The sequence below is a fragment of the Myiozetetes cayanensis genome, unplaced genomic scaffold (genome assembly GCF_022539395.1).
Source record: "Myiozetetes cayanensis isolate MyiCay16 unplaced genomic scaffold, myiCay2020 scf22, whole genome shotgun sequence".
NCBI classification, from domain to species: Eukaryota; Metazoa; Chordata; class Aves; order Passeriformes; family Tyrannidae; genus Myiozetetes; species Myiozetetes cayanensis.
Genome location: NW_026087434.1, coordinates 1,028,958 through 1,047,585, shown reverse-complemented (window position 1 = coordinate 1,047,585; position 18,628 = coordinate 1,028,958). Strand labels below are relative to the sequence as shown.

Below are 18,628 nucleotides of genomic sequence, written 5' to 3'. Positions count from 1 at the left end.
ACAGCCCTCTCCCACACATTCCACCTTTCCCAGGGCCAGCTCCTCAGCCAGCCTTTGTGACTGTAGCTGGTCTGTCTGCTGGAGACTGTGAGTCCCTTGTGGCGGTGGCGTGTTCTCCTCTGTGCATTGTGCGGCGCGGAACGCGCCGATGGGATTCAGCAAATACAGTAAGAGATTGTGGGAATGTTCTGAGGCCTTTGTGTATCCGCATAAATAGAAACCTCTTAGGGCAGGAAATAAAACTTGAGCAATTTATAGCTCTAAATCCTGCCACTTCTGCCTGTGAGAAGCCCCCAGCTCTTTTCTCACGTCGGGAGGGCCCGAGGATGGGGGCAGACAGTCGGTGAGAGCCAGCGGGTGCAGGGGAGGAAGCGCTGGAAACACTTGGGAACACTTTGGATCTCGCCTGGGCTCAGCTCGTGGCTCTTTAGGCTTGAAGGTGTCACTTTGCCTTCCTCTCCATCTGTGCAGCAGCAGAGCTGGGACCCACTGGGTCTGCAGGGCACACTGGGGCCTCTGCCTTCCACACCTCCCACTTGGAGTGTGGGGATGGGACGGGGTGGGAAGCAGAGGGCATCTGGAAGCTCTCCAGCAGCATTCATCCTTCCCTGCTGTCTCCTGGGGTGTCCTCCTCCCAGTTGGAGGAGCTGTTGCTGTGGTGTAGTGTGGTGGGAATGGCCCTGCTCCCCCAGGTGTTGGGAGACACCTCTCCCTAGCAGAGCCTGAGCTCTCCCCCCTGTGACTGTTCTCCCTCCTGCTGCTCCCTGTGCTCCCTTCTCCTGCTCTTATCTTGGCTGCTCTCCGAGTCCCTGCACAGGGACTGGGGCACAGCTGTGTGGGGTCACATTTGAGGTGGGCTGGAAACAGCAGCTGTGGCCCCATGTCCCCTGCCCTGTTTTGGAGGTTCAGAAGCACCTTAGAACTGCTCAGCCGTGTCTGGCTGCCTCCAGCATTCACCTCTGTGGAGGGCAGAGTGTGGGGGCAATGGAGCTCTGGAGTCTGCTGGGGGATTGCTGAGGAACTGGGGGAATTGCTCAGGAGCTGGGGAATTGCTGGGGGCTGTGATGCAGGAGTTAACCTTCCCCCTTCTCTCCCAGCAGAAGGACGGCACTTTCGCTGCAGGGGGTTACATGCCCCCGCTCCGGTTCAAGGCCCTGACGTTGGCTGTTGTGTTTGGAACCATGGTTGGAGGCATCATGATCCCAAATGGTGAGTGAGCAGCTGGGGACCAGGGCTGGCTGTTTTCTTTGCTCCCTGTTATTTGCTTTCCTGGCTGGGGTGACCGGGCTCACGGCCCACCCTGCCCTGGGGCTGCGACAGCCACCCCGTGCTGCTGCTCTGGCACTTCTGGAAGAGACCTTTGCTGACTTCTCCTCTTCTTTCCCAGTGGAGACAGTCCTGGGCCTGACAGGTGCGACCATGGGAAGCCTCATTTGTTTCATCTGCCCGGCTCTTATTTACAAGAAGATCCACAAGAATGCGCTTTGTTCACAGGTCAGTGCTGATGCTGCTCGACATCCCCCTAAGCCCTCTGCAGAGCCTGGGAATGTGATTCTTTTTGGCTGCAGCAGGGAAACTGCTCAGCACCTCCTGCAGCCTCCCCCTCCAGTCTGCCCCAGTACAGGTGGGAGCTGTTCTGGTCGAGGGTCTGTCACTTGGGGAGCACAGACAGCAGCAGAGGTGGTGGCCCAGTGCATCGCTTGGAACACCAGCTCTTTTTGTTCCTCCAGCAGCAAGTGAAACATTGATTTGGTGCATGAAATGCTGCTTCTAGTCCTCCTCCTGGTGGGATTCAGGTTCTGGATCCTCAGAACAGGAAATCCAGGCAGGCTGTAAAGCCTTAAAGCCTCACATGCCGACCTGCCCGGGCTGGGTAAAACAAACAGGGCTTCTCCGCGATGCGGTTCCCGCTGCCGACCCTCAGCCTTCTGCTTTCAACCAAAGTAATAATAAAAAGGAACACACACATAGAGGTGTTGCTGCAGGAATTGATTTTCTGAGGGACTGGGGTTGTTCAGAGGCTGTTAGAAGTTTAACTTTTCCTTTTGCTCCAGTTTGAATTGGCCTCCTCAGGGACTGAAACAAAGTGGCTTTTTGCTGGGCTTGATCTCTCTGCTCCTGCAAATACTGTGGGCTGAAATTAACAGGTTTTGGGGTTTTTTTTCCCTAACAATAATTTAACCCACTGCCTTTTCGAAGGCCTCTGTCCCAGCGTTCCCAGAGAGGACAGTGCTGGGCTGCCCAAGGTTTTGGGCAAAATGCGGAGTCAGCAGGGGAGAGCAGCACGTTTCTGTGGGGCCCACAGAACTGGTGGCTTGTTCTGTGCTTAATGACTTGTGGCTTTGCAAACCTACGTGAAGTTTTTAAGCAGGGTGTGTTTTCTTTTTCTTCCCTGTGCTTTCCCTGACACAAGGAAATAGTCCAGCTTTCCAGCTTTCACTCTGAATTCTGACACTTAGCTCCGAAGTTCTTTGAGTGAAACCCCGAGCAGGAATCTGAATGCCAGCCTGGGTTTTTCAGGGAAACAAAGAGCACTTTCAAGAATTGCTTTCTATTCCGGCTGAGCCAGAGCATTTCTCTGCAGTGCCTCGAGGCTGCACTCAGGACAGGCTGAGCTCTCAGCCCTGGGGTGGGACACTGGGGCCCTCACAATGCCTGACCCCAAACGCTGGTCACGAGGCTGAGGGAGATGTTTGTCCTGCAGAAATCCCCACAAAGGAAGGGCTTATCTAAAGCATCAGGCCCCGGGTTACCTCTCCAGCAGCTGTCCAACCTTCCCTGAGTGATCCATTGCCTGTCAGGTTTGCATTCCTGCTCTGAGCAAGGACACACCTGCTCAGCACCTCCCCACCTCCACAGCCCAATTTGGAGCCTACCCTCTCCTCCTTCCTCCAGGTCTTTGCAAAGGCTCATTTATTCTTTCCCTGGAGCTCTGTCTTTGGTCTCCTCCTTCATTCCTGCTTTTCTTTGATCAGGTGCTCCACTCCATCAAAGTCTGCTCCTGAGGAAGGTGGGGGTGGGAGAGGAGCCAGCCCTGGGCACAGCTGTCCCTCCCCGCCTGTCCCTCTCCAAACAATGTTCTCCCTCCTTCCCTCCATCATCTTTAGCTCCCTTCAGAGCAGCAGACCTTCTCAATGCCAGCTTTTACACTTGTCTGGGTTATCTTGGCTCTTGTGGTGCTGAGAACCGGCTGCTTTTATCGAGCCACCTCTGGCATCCAGTCTGGTGTCGGGGTGGTGACATGGAAGGGCAGGTTTTTTCAGGAGGTGGTGCAAACTGAGGCTACAAAATGGGGCTAAAAGTAGAGAAGAGGATTCCAAGAGGAGGGATATGGGCAGTCCCAGATCTTTGCTGGCCAGCAAAGAGATTCTGCCAGGGAACTGTGAATTATCAGCTGCTGCCTGGCTGGGTTGGGCTGGAAGTGTCCTGGTTGGAAGGGTTGGGTTGGAAAGGCAGGTCCCAGAGCAGTTAAAAAGCCTGTGAGTGAAGCAGGGAGAGTGTTCCCTTTCTTGTGGTTAAGCATCTGTTCCTGTAAAGGTCCTGTCCCGCTGCCCCCCGGGGGCCCCGGGTTTGGCTGAGGCTGCCGAAGGGCGCGTGGGGGTCTGTGAACAGAGTGTGGAACTGCCAAGAGGAAGGTGTTGCCTTCCCAGTGTTGACACAAGCGTGTCCGAGAGGCCCCTCCTAGGGAGGCCAGAGTTGTCCCGGTTGGGGAAGAGGAGCTGCCAGAGGTCAGGAAGTGACTCCTCAGGCTTGCTCCTGAGCGGGTGGAGAAGAGATCCCCCGTGCCCTCCCCTGGCAGTGCAGGGGCCAGCACCCCTTCCCCACCAACACCCTGAGGGGTGCAGCCCCCAAACACAGCGTGGCTGTGGAGGGACCCGGCCGTGACCGGGGCTCTGCATTCCTTCGCCGTGACTCCATCCCTCGGAACGCTCCCTGTCCATGGATGGCGTCACGCCACACAAATGCAGTGTTTGCTGGAGGAGAAGGCTGAGCTGATGGCTGAGCTGCAGTTATCTTCTGGGAGGAAGGACGGCCGGGGGAGCGCGGCCGGCCGAGGAAACGGCCGCGTAAACTTCCTCTCCTGAATTCCCATCCCAGGCTCCCGGGAGACGGGCCCTGGCCCCGCTGACCTGCCTGGTGGAACAGGCTGCGGCCCCAGGGGCAGCCAAGGCCTCTTGTGTCCACACTGACAGGGGCTTCTGGAGGAGGGTCTCTGCTCTTGGTGGGATCTCTGGGTCTGGGGGAGATCCTCCCCATGGACACCAGCTCAAAACTGCTCTGCAGTGCTGACCTTCCCCTTGCTCCAGGATCTCTGCATGCTGTGGGGGTCTATGATTCCTCTGCCTGGTTTGATTCCTTGAGCCCCGAATCCTTGCAGCCCTCTCTCCCGTTCCTTCCATTGCCTTGGTGGTCTCCTGAGCTCAAACCGCCTGCTTTTCCGTGTCATAAGCATCTCCGTGGAATTAAGCCAAATTATGGATCTCTTTATTCTGGTCTTCATTTGGGGAGGGGGTAGGTGAGGAGGAGGAGGGGGCTGCTGTGGGGAGCTGGGATGGCTCAGGGACAGCCCAGCCTGTCTCCGACTGCCACGTGTGCCCGTACCCGCTGCTCCGGGAGCTCACAGCTGAACTCCAAATGTGGAACAATCAAAGGGGCTTCAATCCGAGGCATTCGAGCCCCTGGTTCCCCACTAAGATAAGAAACAACAGAAATCCTTTTAAAGCATTTAATGTTTTCAGCCGTTTCCTACAGTTCCCTTCTCTCCCACGTTGCTCCTGGTTCCTGTGGCACCAGAATAGATCCTCTTTGTGGAAACGCTCTTCCTCTCCGCTGTTGTTTCTGGAAGGTGCCAGAACAGCCTCCCAGGCACAGAATGCGTTTGTGCCGGGGCTGTGGATTGTGTGAGGGGAGGAAGTGGAGCAGCTCCAGCCCAGGGCAGCAGAGCAGGACCTGCTGACTCGGCGTTTGGCCCGAGGGGTGGATGGCAGGATTTCTGCTCTTTGTGCACCCCCGGGCAAGGCAGGCAGCACATTCTGCTCCTGTTTCCTCTGCAGTGGCTCGAAGGTCTGGCCTCTGCTCCCTGGCCACGCTGCCCCTGATCCAGAGCTGCTCCACATCCCGCCAGCCTTTTCCTTCCGAAGGCGTCCGTCTGTCTGCGGGGTGTGCTGGGAACGGGCTCTCTGGGGTCTCCTGGGCCCAGCTCTGACCACGCTGTGTTTCTGGGTGACCTCCCTCAGCACGAGGTGGGTGAGGAAACCATCAGCCTCTCCTCCCCCTCTGGAAGTGCCAATGTTTTAATTTCTCCTTCCAATTTCACCTCTCCCCTTGATTTTCAGTGTTCTGGCAGCTTCCAGTGATAGAAAGGCTCCTTGTGGCCATTTCTGGTTTTTCCCACACTGAGAAGCATCTTTTTGTTGTGCTTTTTATGAGTTGGGATATAAATGCTGCAGGGTGAGGATATGGAGGGAAGAGGATGAGTTATGGAATCAGGGAATGGTTTGGGTTGGAGGGACCTTAAAGCTCATCCAATTCCATCCCCTTCCATGGGCAGGGACAGCTTCCACTAGACCAGGTTGCTCTAATCCCCATCCTACACTTCTTACGAGTCATGTGGAATTAGATCCTTGTAGATCAATTTATCATCAGATAACAAGCTGTAGAAATTCCTTTTGCTGCCCATCACTTTCTCCTTTTTGAGGTAGAGAAATTCCTAGAGCCCTTCTCTCCACAGGATCCAGATTCCATCCTTCTATTTTTATCCTGCTTGATCCCAGCTTTCTGGAAACGAGGGAGTCACTTCTCAGCAGCTTCTTGAGCTCTGGCCACCAGCACTCGTGTGTGGACATTTTACTCAGCCTTTCCAAACCAAGGATTTTTAAGCAGCTCCCTGGAACATTTTGGGTCTGTAACCAGGCTGGGCACCTCTATGCTCAGCCAGACCTGATTTCATGGAGTTCTCATACTGGAAATACCAGGGAATGAGCCTTTGCAGCTGGAGTCATGTCTGCCACATGCATTTTCCTCTCCCTACATCCTGTCTGCTCGCTTTTGAGCCCTTTCAATGCAGGAGTCGCCTTTCCAACAGCTTCCAGCATCCCAAATTCCCATTCCCATGGCTCTACACCCAAATACAAACCTCAGCCAAAAGCTACTAGTTTTCCTGTTTTCCTCTTAAACTCCTCTCCTGTCCCTTTACTGACTCGTGTCACTGCGCTGAGCTGGGAATTGTTTGGGGACTCCGTGGGAATGCCGTACGGAGCGGTCCTGGTGCTTGTACTGTGCTAACTGTCCCTCTGGCGCTCTGTGCAGATCATCCTGTGGATTGGGCTGGGAATGCTGGTGATCAGCACATACACCACCCTGTCTGCCACCGAGGACACCCCTATGAGGACGGAAGCAGTGGGCTTGGAGCACCTGGACAGAGAGGAGAGCAGAATCGACCAGGATTTGGTCAAAATCCCAGGTATGTGTCTGCTGGGTGTCCCAGCTCCACCTCTTAAAAGGAAGGAAAATAGTTATTTTTTTAAGCGTGGCAAAAGCAGGGTCATTTCCAGGCATCTCCATGAATCTTCCCAGCTTGCTGGGACCTTTTCCCAAGAAAAGCTGCAGTTTTGCCTGCTGGAAAAGCCGGCTGTGACGTCCAATGGTACTTTCTGGGAGTTGTTTTTTTGGGAAGGGACAGGTGGGGTGCAGGGGCTGGGATCCCCCGTGGGGACAGAGCAGAGATCCCTGTTTGGAATGTTGCCAGTGTCTTTGTGAGCACAGTGCCCACCTGGTCGGGGTGCTCATGGCCAAAGGGGGCTGCCTTCCCCCTCTGCCAGCCCAGGAACCAGCCATCCATCACCCTCGAAGGTGCGGGAATTTATGGGAACTGCCTTTTTTTTTTTTTTTTTTTGGTGCTGAGGAACATAAATTTGGAGTTCGCTTTCGCCCTGACAAAGGCTGTGATTATGCCTCAGCTTTGTTTACTGGTTCCTGTTATTTATTATTTGTTTGCTGGGACCGCTGATGGAATTACGGCCGCTCCTCCCTTTCCCAGCTGCTCCGGAGCGAGGCCGCGCAGGTGCCGCCTGACCCTGCGCTGCCCCTCGGCCCCGCCGCGTCCTGTTCCTTCGGCTCGGTTTTGTTTCCTCCTGCTCCTGCGGGTTTGTTGTTTTTTTTTTTCTGTTCTTTGGAGGCCTTGAAATATCCTCGCGGAGATTGAGAGCGGAAGGGAGAAAGGGGCCGGCTCTTCGGGAGATTATCCTCCCTCCTGGTTCTTGGCCGGGTTCCTGCCCGGCAGCTTGGAGCGTCTCCCACACCGGTGCTGCTGCCGATAACATTCACTCCGGGGTTGCTCCGCGGTGGAGTTTACTTGTGGTTTACTCGTGGCTCGCTCAAGGCCGCGTGTGCCTTCCCAGGCACGTGGGTGCTGCTGAACTCCAAGCAAAAGAAGCTCCCAATCCCTTAATGGAGCCCTCAGCAGGGCCGGGAGGAGGGATGCGATTGAATTCTTCTGTCTTGGTTAATTTTGGAGCAGTAATGGCCAAAGAACAGCTGCTCCTTTCAGGAGGAATCGCTAATGACACGTGTTCTGACTGGGAAAATAAAAAATCCCATAAAACACGGTGTCCGCAGGAGTTTGCTGAGTCTTCCCCCCTTCTCGGCGTGAGCTGGGGCGGTGGAGTGGGATGCCAGGCTCTGATCATCCGAGCGATCCCGGAGCCCACCGGCATCGGCTCCGAGTGCTGCTGGATTAAATAATCCCACCAGGGAGGGAGGCGGGTTCGGTGCTCCCGGGTCATAAACCTCCCAGGGAGGAGCCATGTGGCTCCCAGCACGCTGAGGAGGGAAAGCTCAGCTGCCCCCGAGGTCCCTTAGCAGTGGGGGATCGAAGAGCTCCATCCCCTGGGATGAGGAAGAGGGGGGATGTGGTGCTGGGCAGAGGAAGGGGATCAAGGAGCTGCAGGGTGGACATGGGGCTGCCCCGGGAGAGCCACCGCTGCGATTCCTTGGATCTGTGCCTCCCTGTGGCTCTGCAGGATGTCGGCTTGACTAGCAATGAGAGGCGTTAAATGGTGCCCTTCATCCCCCCCGCGGCTCCCCCTCGTCCTCGCCCGCCTTGTTTTGCAGAGCGGGAGCTGCCGCCTGGAACGCGCCGCAGCAGCTGCATCCTGTCGTTCCAGGGCGCGGGATCCGGGCTGGGCCGCCCCCGGCACCTGGGTGCCCTCCGGATGGGCCCCGTTCCGCACTCGGGCCTTCAGCAGGATCACACGGCCTTCCCGGGCACCAGTGGTGGCTGCTCCAGGCCCCTTCCCGAGGTGGAGGGTGCCTTGTGCCCCTTCCCCAGGGCACAGGATGCCTCGTGCCCCTTCCCAGCGCCGCCCCATGCGAGGCAAGCCTCGGGGCCTTTCCCCAGCGCTGCCTTCCCCGCCTGCCTCCCGCCTGTCAGCGTGTGAGAGGAGTTTTATTGGCCTCTTTGATGTTGTGGAGCCCAGAACTGGAGAGACTTTCATTAAAGCCCTGCCCCGTGGGCCCGGGGATTATGAATATTAGAACATTGGCCTTTTATGTGAACACGTATTGACCAGCGGCCTCAGCATCGTGTTTTTCCTAACGACACCCAAGTGCCCATTACAGCCCCAGCCTGTGGTGCTGGAGGTTTTACTGTCAGCAGCTCTTCGGGAAAGGGATAAAACCCCTTCCAGCCCCGTCCTGCCGCGGCTGCGCCTCTGCTAAAAGGTTGCTAAGCTGCCTCTGAAAGCTCAGGAAGGCAATTATCCATTTAAAAAAAAAAAAAAAAAAAAAGAAAAAAGAGCTAATTAGGCAATTTCTCTCCGTATTTAAAGCACCCTCGAGGGTCTCGGGGGGGATTAAGATTTTGTAATATTTTTCAGCTCCTTACTTGGTCGTTGCTGCTTCATCTTCTCCCTGGCGTTGTGCAACGTTGGGTAACAAAGCCCTGATTCAGGCTCCTTGTGCAAGAGCCCTTTCCCCGGTGCTCTGGGCACCCTGCTCCGGCCATCGTGGCGTCCTGCGGGATGGGGAGAGCTGTGTTACGTGGGTTTGGGTAAAACAGGGGGCTGTGTTTGGCTTGGCTACCGCTGTGGCGCTGAGGGCTCCTCCACCCCTGCATCCCTGTGTTTGCCCACGAAAAACCAACCTGCCTGACCCGGGCTGCGCCCCCGCCGGCATTCCCAGCCGGAGCAGCCCCGGAGATGTGCGGAACGTGGATCGTGCATCCTGGTAGCTGCAGGAACAGCTTGGCTCCGCGGCAGCTCTCCCTGGTGCTTTGTGCAAGAGAGCTTTTAATAGTGCCTGTGACACAGAAAAGGAACCAGCAGCCTCTGGTAATTTGGGTTGGTTTTTACTGCTGGTGCGTCAGGAGACAACTGTGAACTAATTTCAGGGATGCCATTCCATAACCTTGTGAAATCTGTACCCGTTTGGGGGGAGGGAGGGCTCCTGGAGGCGCAGCTGGGCCGGGGGCTCCCCAGGGAGGGCCCGTCCCTGCCCTGCTCCGGGCGCTCGGCACGTCCGAGGGCAGCGTTTGCCCCCGTCCCTCTGCCCTGCTTGTTGTGCTTCATTTTCCTTGGCACGAGCTCCCGGACCTTGCTCCATGACACTGCGGTGAAGGAATTTAAGCGGGCCGGGAGCTGGGCTGGCACGAGCAGGTCCTGCACCCCCTGTCCCTGGTCAGCCCCCGGCTGATGCTCTGGAGCGGGCGGTGTGTCCCCAAACTCCCTGTGCTGTCCCCGAGGCTCCTCCACTCCTTTGGGCAGGTCCCCAGGGACTAGGGGGAGCACAGCAGGGCTCATCCCGCTGCCTCTGCCCAGGACAGGGGCTGTGGACGCACATTTCAGCTCCGGCTCTTGCTGCGGCAGACGAGAGGCTGAAGAAACGTGTGAGGAGGGATTTAGTGCCTGCCTGGGACCGTTGCTGTGATCTGAACCGGGAGCGGGGGGAGAAGGGAAGCTTTTAGGTTGCTAATCATGAAATTTTATGGCAGCCTGGAGAGGCTGCTGGCAAACCACAACACACCCAGACACGCACACGCACAAATCAGCTGCAGGACGCCCCGGCTTCCCCTCGCGTGAGCGGAGCTGCCGGAGAGCCGGGGGGTCAGAGCGGAGCCTCCTGGTGCTGCCTCGCGCCCCGGCCTCTCCTTGGGAGCCAAAAGGCTTTTACAGCCTCTCAGCCCTTCCCTGTAAAGTCCAAGGCCGCTCATAAAACGTGACGAGGCACAGCGTTACTGGAAGATGCTCCGAAGGGACCGGGAAGGTGACGAGACAGGCAGAGCCATGATTGCACATCCCGAGCAAAACCGTTCCCTGCAAACCACCCCGAGCCCTGGATGGATTTCCAGGCAGCCTGAGAGGTCGTTAATTCACGCCCTGATGATGAACTTAATTTTGTTTCCCGCTGAGCAAATGACGGCTTAGAGGCAGCTTGGCCTTATTGCAGCGTGGAGACTTTTGGGTTTGCGTTTTGTTTGTGTTTTGGGCTTTTCCTGCATTGTTTGTTTGCAGAGCAGGGAACGTGCCTCTGCTTGATTTACGATGGGAGCTGTCAGGGACACTCCCAGAGCCGAGCGGGGCCTCCCCCGGCCCCTCGGGCTGCCCTGGGCCCACGGGGGGTTCACCCACTGCGGGGTCCCCTGAGCAGGGGGAGTGCTGGGATTAACTCCTCCGTTTCCTGCTTGCATGGAAAACTTCCTGCCTTCTTCCTTCTTATTTTCTCCCCTCTCTCTATTTGTTTCGCCCTCCTTCCTGTTTATTTCCCCCTTGAACATCGTCTCGCTGCCTCGGCTCGCCGTTCCCTCTGCCATGGGAACGGCCGTGTCCGTGTCGGGTTTCTCTGGATCCTCTGGTTCCGCTCCAACCGGAGCCATCTCCCGCCTCCATGAACCAATTAATGACAAACTTTCCTCCAGCAGAGTAAATAGTTTCTTGCGCTGAGGCCAGGCCTGAGCTGGGAACATCCGCGCCGTGCCGAGCGCTCCCCTCCCCGGCCTCGGCCTCCCGCTTCCCAGGGCCCCCGGCCAGGGCTGGGCACTGGTTCCTGCAGCCCAGTTTTTCCTGAAAAGGAGGAGTGTCCTGCCCTGACTTGCTGAACCCTGGGAAGTCCCTCAATGGAGAGGGGGACCCTTGGGTACTAGGCTTGAATTTCTCAGAAAATCCAAGCCCTTTTCCCCTCCCACCATCATTCCTGAAGCAAAGGAAGGTGGAAAGCTGGCCAGCCCCACGCACGGCCCACGGCTGGGTGTGGAGCTCCGGGATGGAGTCTGGGTTTCTGGAGAGGCTCAAGGTCCTGCTGGCATGGATCCCTCTGGGCCAGGAGTTTGTACTTAATTTTGGGGGGAATTTTTGTTGTTTCTTCCCCCCCCGACTCGGGCAAGGCCCACGCAGCTGAAGTTGTGGCAATCCCATCTTTCCCATGAGTTCATCTCGTAATAAATCGCACCAGCCCTGCGGAGGGGGAGGAGAAAATGGAAAGATGTTTATAGAATTAATTCCCCAAAGGAAATTGCACGGGGGAGGGCAAAGGGGGGAAGAGCTGGGAATTTTTTTTTTGTTACAGAAGATGCTCTTTTTTTTTTTTAAGTTTGTTGGATGGAAAAAAATCTGCAGAACAACTTCAGTGCTGGGAAACAATTTGATTTCCTCCTTGGCTGCTCTCTGAAGGAAGAGTTCACTCCCTATGTGGGTTTTCTGCCACGCTGGGGGCGGAAAGGACCCTTCCCATCCCATGGGATGTGCCACGGATTCTGTGTGGAATACACTGGTCACACTGGCACTGAACCAGTAACTGGTTTGACTGGGATGTGTCTTCCCATCTCTTTGAAGAAGAGAAGGGGGAGTCCCCCGTCTCCCTCAGGAGTTTCCCCTGATTAGTGCCTGTTTAATCCTGCTCCTCCAAACTTCTGCGGGAAGAGGAAACCTCCCCTCCCTCCCACCCCTCCGACTGGCACCAGAAGGGCTGCTAAAAAAGGGAGAAAAATCAAAATAAGGGAGAAAAATCAAAATAAAGGAGGTTTTAAGGTGCTTTGCAGAAAACAGCAGTGGGGGGAGGTCCGGGGTTGGCCTCCAGCTTGGCTTCTCTGGGAGCCGGGGGTCTGAGGCTGGATCCCAGCTCAGGTTCTGGTGTTGGGGGTGTCCAAGGCTGGATCCCAGCTCAGGTTCTGGTGTTGGGGGTGTCCAAGGCTGGATCCCAGCTCAGGTTCTGGTGTTGGGGGTGTCCAAGGCTGGATCCCAGCTCAGGTTCTGGTGTTGGGGGTGTCCAAGGCTGGATCCCAGCTCAGGTTCTGGTGTTGGGGGTGTCCAAGGCTGGATCCCAGCTCAGCCTCTCCTGGTGCCAGGGGTCCAGGGCAGGGAGCTGGGGGGATGCTACCATCTGGTGGCACCAGCTCGCAGCAGCAGCCGGCTCCATCCCAGCTCCATCCCGGCTCCATCCCGGCTCCATCCCGGCTGTGCTTTCCTGCCAGCAACTCCATAAAACCCCACAACCCCAGAACAAAATCCCCCCCACCAGCCGCCCCCCATGGTAAATCTGGAGGGAAACCAGCGGCTGGGCTGGGTGGGTGAGGGTGTTGGGACAGACACAGCGATTCCCGGGATCCCACACCTCATCCCTGTCCCCATCCCATGTTTGCAGAGCAGAACCCGGCAGTGGAGGAGCCCGAGGATGACCGTGATAAACCCAAACTGCTGGAGGAGAAGGAGGAGATGGAGCAGCCACAGATCAAGATGCCCATGCAGGTGCCCAAGAGGGAGGAGGAGAGAGGAAAAGCAGAGGAGAAAGTGCAGCTGGACCGTCCTGATCAAGGTAACGGGGAGCCTGGGAAAGGGAGCCTGGCTGGGAGCTGGGGGTGTGTGTTTTGGGATTATTTCAGATATAGATCCTGTCTGTGATCCTCACCTTCCTCCTTCACCCCACATGCAGGGGGCTTTGTGCGCTGAAGGTGATTTAGTGTTTGGTGCTCTGGAGGCTCGTTGGGTACGCGGGCTCTGGACAGGGAGGAACGACAGGAATGAGCAAGGGCAGCGGGGAGCTGGGTGGACTGGGTGTACTGGGAACCCGGTGCCTCTTGCTCTGCAGCCCCTAACCCTGCCTGTCCCCCCAGGGATCGCCCTGCCCGTGGGGGAGGCTCATCGCCACGAGCCCCCCGTCCCGCACGACGAGGTGGTCGTGGACATGGGGCGGGAGCGGGAGGAATCCAACGAGAACAAGGCTGCTCCCGGAGGAGCCAACGGCCGCCTGCTGGAGGAACCAGCCAGGCTGAACTCCCAGAAGGAGGCACTGGGCCCAGAACAAGGGAAGGAAGTGGTTGCTGAGAACCAGCAGCAGGGAGGGACTGCTGGGCCCGTCCAGAAGCCGGAGAAGGTCCTGGAGGCGGTGGTGCAGCGGGATGGCGGGGATGGCAGGCCGCCCTACAAGGAGCTGGAGCCAGGGGGAGCAGTGCTGGAAGCCAAGGAACAGGCTGCTGTGCCGGATGGTGACACCGCTGAGGCCGCGGGTGACCGGGACAAGGCCCAGCTCCAGCTCCCCAGGAGAGCAGAGGAGGCCTGGAAGCCCGTGGAGAAGGAAGCAGAGCCTGGTAAGCTCCTTCCACAGCGGCTCATCTGAGCACACCCTTCTGGACCCGTTATCCCCTGGGGATGGGACAATATGGTCATTCCCACCTCCGTCCCAGTGTTTTGTTTTAATTCCACAAGACGAGCACGTGAGCGTGCACAGCCCCTCCGGCAGCTGCTGTGGGAAAGGAGGAATCTGGTGGCTTTGACAGCTACTGTAAGAGCTGTCAAACAGTTGTTCCCTACCCGCCGGAATGTCAGGTGCCGTGCTGTTCCTGCACGGCTCCCAAATCACCGGGGACACGGAGCCGGGAGATCCTGACAGGGAACACATTGCCAAGTGCCCGTCTAAAAGCCAGTTAGAGCTGTTCCTGCATGTTAATTGGCCGAGGTAGTTAGTGCTGGCTCGCTGCCACCAGCCAGGAGGTTGTTAAATATTGGGTTTATTACTTCCCTCACAGCCACTGCGCTGGATCCGAACGGGTGGGCGGGGAGGGGCATGGAGGAGTTTTGGGGAACATCTGCACTGACAGCTCTGTTGTCCTGTGAAGGTGAAAAGCAGGAGCTGCCCCTCCCGGACAGAGCGGATCTTCTGGAGAACCGGAACACCGAGGAGAAACAGGAGAATGTGGAGAGCAAGCTGGGGGGTGAGTGTGTGTCCCTGGGCATGTAGGGAGGAGGCACTGCCAGGATTCCCTGGGATCCCTCTCTGCGGGAGGACGGTGTCTTGAGGCCACAGTCCCCCCAGTCCCGGCTGCTCCTCGGAGCTGGTGCAGCAAACCCTTCCTCAGGCTGAGCTTCTCCCTTTGACCTCCTGCCTGGCAAGGGTGCTTGGAGTCTGAGCTCAGACTCATGTGCTCCCTCTCATCCCATCCTCCTCTAGCTTCCTTCCCTCCCTCCTGGGTTTGTGGAGTCAGATCTTCCTGCAAGGAGAGCCCCCACAGCCCCTTGAGTGATTTCTGAGGGCTTTGGGTCACAGAGGTTTTATTTCCTCTCTCTTTTTCCCCTTTTCCAGAAGCTAGGCCAGCAAAACTGCTGGACCACAACATGCTGCTGCAGGTGATCAAGGAGCAGCAGGTGCAGCACAAGCAGCTCCTGGACCAGCAGGCAAAGCTGCTGGCGGTGATCGAGGAGCAGCACAAAGAGATCCACCAGCAGCGGCAGGAGGAGGGGGCAGAGGAGAAGCCAAAGCCAGGTAAGGACATGGCCAGGGAGCAGGACCCCTCCCCAGGGTGCTCACTGCTCAGAGCAGCTCTAAAGTCAGGCTGGGAGAGATCCAAGTCCCTTTGGCATGTGGCAGAGTCCACTGCAAAGCCATTCCTGGCCTCCAAGGCATCCCTGAGCACAGGGATAACACCCCAGGGCTCTCCTCATCCTCCCGTGTGGCCATGGGTGCTGTGGCCTCATCTCCTGTCATACAGAATGTGCTGGCAGGAGCAGGGAATCTCCTAAGAAAACCCTTTTCCATGTCGGTTTTGTCCCGCAGTGGAAGCTCAGGCAGATCCCGCCATGCCCCTCTCCAGGAGCAGGGAGGACGAGGGCCCGGGAGCCAAGGGAGACACGGCCGGGAAGCTGCTGAGCAAGGAGCAGCTGGAGCAGCGCCCGGGCCGGCAGCCCCCCAGGGCCACTGAGCAGCACAGGGACACTGTGGGGAGGCTGGAGGAGCCTGAGCACAGGCAGGACATTCCTGCGGCTCCTCCCAAGGAGCGGAAGGCGCTGCCGCAGGAGAATGACAGAGCTGTTAGGAATCCCGCAGAGAACCGGGATCCCGTCCACGGGAATGCCCAGCGCCTTCCAGCAGCCAGAAACCACCTGGAGAAGAAGCCCTTGGCGGAGGATTTGGGAGGAGATCGTGAAGCCAAAGCTGGAAGAGACGTCCACGAGAAGAAGAATTTCCTGAAAGCTGTGGAAGCAGCGACAGCTCCCATCCAAAGAGAACAGCCGGGGGCTGCCAAAGTTCAGGGAGTAGCAGGAAGGAGTTTGGAAAGAGACTCAGGAATAGACCTTAAAACCAAAGCTGTGAGCCAGGTGGAGCCCAAGGACCTGGCAGTGGCGCCGGACTCTTCCAGTAACAGGAATGTGGCAGCGAGGGAGCAGCACGCCCAGGAGCAGCGCAGAGGGGCAGAGGCTGAGGGAGCCGCGGGCGGGCGGCAGCGGGACCCGCCCGGTCACGGGAACGTGAAGGAGGAGGATCCCCGGGAGGAGCCGCGGGGCCGGCAGGGCCGTGGGGGCGGGGGTCCCTCAAAAGCCGGCCCCGAGGATGCTCCAGCACCAAAGGCCGAGAACAGAGCGGCCGCTCCCCGGGACCCGCAGCCGGAGCACGACGTCAAACCCAACCGGGACCTGAAGCTGCAGGGGGGGCTGGACCTGCGCCGGAGGAGACGGGACCTGCTGCCTCCCGACCAGGAGGAGGAGGAGGAGGAAGAGGATGCACGGGGGGTCAGAGGGGTCCTGATCGGCCTGAACCCCGTTCCTGATGTGAAGGTGAACGACCTGCGGAGCGCGCTGGACACGCGGCTGAGCGGGGTGGCCGAGGGCGCCCAGCACCTGGTGCGCAGCCGCCACATCCAGCAGGTGACCCAGGACGGGGGCCCGTGACGGGGATTTGGGGCCGTGCTCAGGCACAGGTCGGTCTGAGCCAGCAGCGCTTTGCCGGATACAGTGCTCAGATCCACAGGGTCCCCTTGGATCCGGGAGCACCGCCCTGGCAGCTCCCGTAGCAGCACCCCCGGCACGTGCCTGTGGGCGGCCGAGGAGATGGTGACACTGGGAGCGACATTCCTGCTGCCCCTGCCTTCCAGAGCTGCCCCCCACCTCGACTCCCTGCTGCTCCAAGGACCTTTTCCAGCATCTCATTCACATCGAATTGCCTTCTGCAGCCCCATCTCCAAACTGCTCCCAGAACCGGGAAGGGGCTCCATCGGGAAGGGGCTGTGCCGAGGGGGCCCAGCATCCACACCTCGGGAAGGGCTTTGTCCCGGAGGAGCCGCGAGCTGAGGGCCAGCGGAGCCAGCAGTGCCAGAGCTGGATGGGGAGCGGAGCCCCGTGTGTTTGGAGACAGTGGTGGTTTGGGAACCTCCTTTAGTAGAAACACTGCCTTAACTGGGCACAACTCCTGCCGTTGTGCTGCCTCTGTCCCAGGGATGGGATTCCTTGGCCACACACTGGAATCACACGGAGCTCCACTCCCGCTGGCCTCCCCAGGAGCTCTCTGTGCTCTCCAGCTCCACTTCCCCTCTCCAAAGTGCATTAAGAAGCTCAGTTGCCCTCGCCCCTTCGCGACCCAGCTTTGTTTTTCTGCTGGAGATGATTAATTTGGGAACAAGCTGGGCAGATTCGGGGCCTCAGCTCACCCACACCTACCTCTGCCCATGCTCCATGTGCTCTTCCCAACACCCCAGCCCTGTTCTGCACCCAGAGAGATCCCTGCTCCAGCCCTGGAAATGCTTTTGGTGAGTGAGGAAGGGAAGAGCTTCCTGAGAGCCCCGGGTGGTTTCTGGCTCCCAGTTTTGGGAGTTTTTTGGGGGTTTGTGTTTTTACATCCTGACCCGTGAATGTACAGAATCCAACCCCAAAGCTCTCCCTAGACCGGCTGAGAATTCCCAGCCTGGAGCCCTCAGACCTCATCACTGTGGTGGGTTTTGTATCCCTCTCTCCAAGTGTCTTTGGGGACCTCGAGTCTGAGGCTGAGGGGACCCCTGGAGCTGGGATTGTGCCTGGTGCTCCCGGGGTGTCACAGCCCAGACCCACGGGAGTCCTTTGGGAAGACCCCTGGAATGCCATGGCCTTAAATCCCCAGGGCCCCCCACATCCCAACGAGCTTCTCCATTAATGCTGTCGTCAAGCACAAGCGCCGGGAGCCCCGGAGCCACTCCAGGGGCAGGGATGGGCTCTGGAGCGCGGCTCCAGCCCTGCCCTGGACACGGCTCCGGGCTGTGTCCCTGTGGCACGGACCAGCCTTCCTGAAGTGAGAGGGAGCCGGCCCCGGCTCGGCTCCTTCACCCCCTTTGCCGACGGGTCAGACCCGCCTGTTTGTTGTTCTCCGTGTGAACACAAAGGACCAAAGATGCTCCTGACATTCCTCCCGCTGGGAATGGCGTGGGCACCCCGAGCTGGGCTGGAAGCCTGCGGGAGCTGCCTCCTCCCGCCAGGAACAGCTCCCCCGGGGCGGGTGGAACGCGAGGAGAGAGCTCGGAGCGTGAGCCGAGCCCATCAATAAAATAAGCTGAAGCATTTTGATCGCAAATTTTTTTTTTTTTTTAATAAATATAGATCTGTGACCCTCACCCAGCCCGGGGCTGCTCCTCCTCCGGGAGCCCCGGGAGCGAGGTGGGGGGGTGTTCCGTCATTTGAGGGCAAACCGGTGCGTTTGAGGGTTTGAGTCCTCCGGAGAATCTCGCGGGGGTGACACTATGGGGTCACTTTGGTGTCGCCTTCGCCTGCAAAGAGTCGCGGTCAGGCCGGGCCGAGGGGCCGGAACCGGCACCGGGATGGGGCCCGGGCCCGGGACGTACCGCCCGGGCGAAGCATTCCCGCAGCGCCTGGAACTCCTGCAGGCACGTGTCCCGCCGCAGCTCCGCCGGCCCGGCCGCCGCCGCCGCCACGCACCGCCCGTAGGCCGCGGCCTGCGAGAACCACAGGGGGCGGGAGCGGGGGCCGCCCGGCCCCCGCCCCCGCAGCCGCCCCTCTTGTCCCCCCGCGTGCCCCACCTGGTCCCCGCACGCCGCCAGCGCCGCCGGGAAGCGCCGGAGCCGCGCCCGCGCCCGCAGCCACACACCGCGCCCCGACATCCTCACCGCATGGGCGCCGCCATGACAGCCCGCCCGCCATTGGCCGCCCGACCCGCCCGTCAGACCGCCGCGCTCTCCCATTGGGCCGTAACCTCCCCATCCTCACCCCTTCTGATTGGTCTCTCCGGCGATTGGTCCCACTGATTGGTGTAAATGCCCGTTGTTTACTTCCCGTCTCCCGCCGGCGTCAACTCCATTCGGCCCTTTCCGCGCGGAACCCCGCCCTCCTCGGCTGCTGATTGCTCGAGCAGGAGCGTCTCTCCCTCTCATTGGTTCCGGGAGGTT

The 18,628-nt window shown here is 58.7% G+C and overlaps 2 protein-coding genes across 4 annotated transcripts in view; one reads left to right on the top strand and one right to left on the bottom strand.

Moving 5' to 3' along the window:
• The window catches only part of SLC38A10 (solute carrier family 38 member 10), a 29,815-nt gene extending 12,004 nt beyond the window's left edge, over window positions 1-17,811 (top strand). For 2 of the 3 annotated variants that reach the window (XM_050319309.1, XM_050319306.1), the window contains 8 exons: window positions 1,098-1,209; window positions 1,388-1,494; window positions 6,310-6,463; window positions 12,634-12,804; window positions 13,103-13,576; window positions 14,105-14,200; window positions 14,569-14,748; window positions 15,040-17,811. In XM_050319309.1, the coding sequence (XP_050175266.1) occupies window positions 1,098-1,209; window positions 1,388-1,494; window positions 6,310-6,463; window positions 12,634-12,804; window positions 13,103-13,576; window positions 14,105-14,200; window positions 14,569-14,748; window positions 15,040-16,151 (2,406 nt within the window). In that variant the 3' untranslated portion in view covers window positions 16,152-17,811. The remainder of the gene's footprint in view (window positions 1-1,097; window positions 1,210-1,387; window positions 1,495-6,309; window positions 6,464-12,633; window positions 12,805-13,102; window positions 13,577-14,104; window positions 14,201-14,568; window positions 14,749-15,039) is intronic. The other variant, XM_050319308.1, reaches the window with a different exon arrangement.
• Window positions 17,787-18,365, bottom strand: NDUFAF8 (NADH:ubiquinone oxidoreductase complex assembly factor 8). The gene is made up of 3 exons (XM_050319310.1): window positions 18,263-18,365; window positions 18,068-18,178; window positions 17,787-17,992 (listed from the first exon to the last, which is right to left on the bottom strand). The coding sequence occupies exons 1-3, from the start codon at window positions 18,341-18,343 to the stop codon at window positions 17,972-17,974; spliced, it is 213 nt and encodes a 70-aa protein (XP_050175267.1). The 5' UTR covers window positions 18,344-18,365; the 3' UTR covers window positions 17,787-17,971.
• Between the last annotated feature and the right edge of the window lie 263 nt (window positions 18,366-18,628).

Coding starts and splice junctions, on each gene's coding strand:
- NDUFAF8 (XM_050319310.1), bottom strand. CDS start 18,343: ATGTCGGGGCGCGGTGTGTGGCTGCGGGCGCGGGCGCGGCTCCGGCGC. Junction 18,179..18,262: donor TGGCGGCGTGCGGGGACCAG/GTGGGGCACGCG, acceptor TGGTTCTCGCAG/GCCGCGGCCTACGGGCGGTG. Junction 17,993..18,067: donor GGGAATGCTTCGCCCGGGCG/GTACGTCCCGGG, acceptor GACTCTTTGCAG/GCGAAGGCGACACCAAAGTG.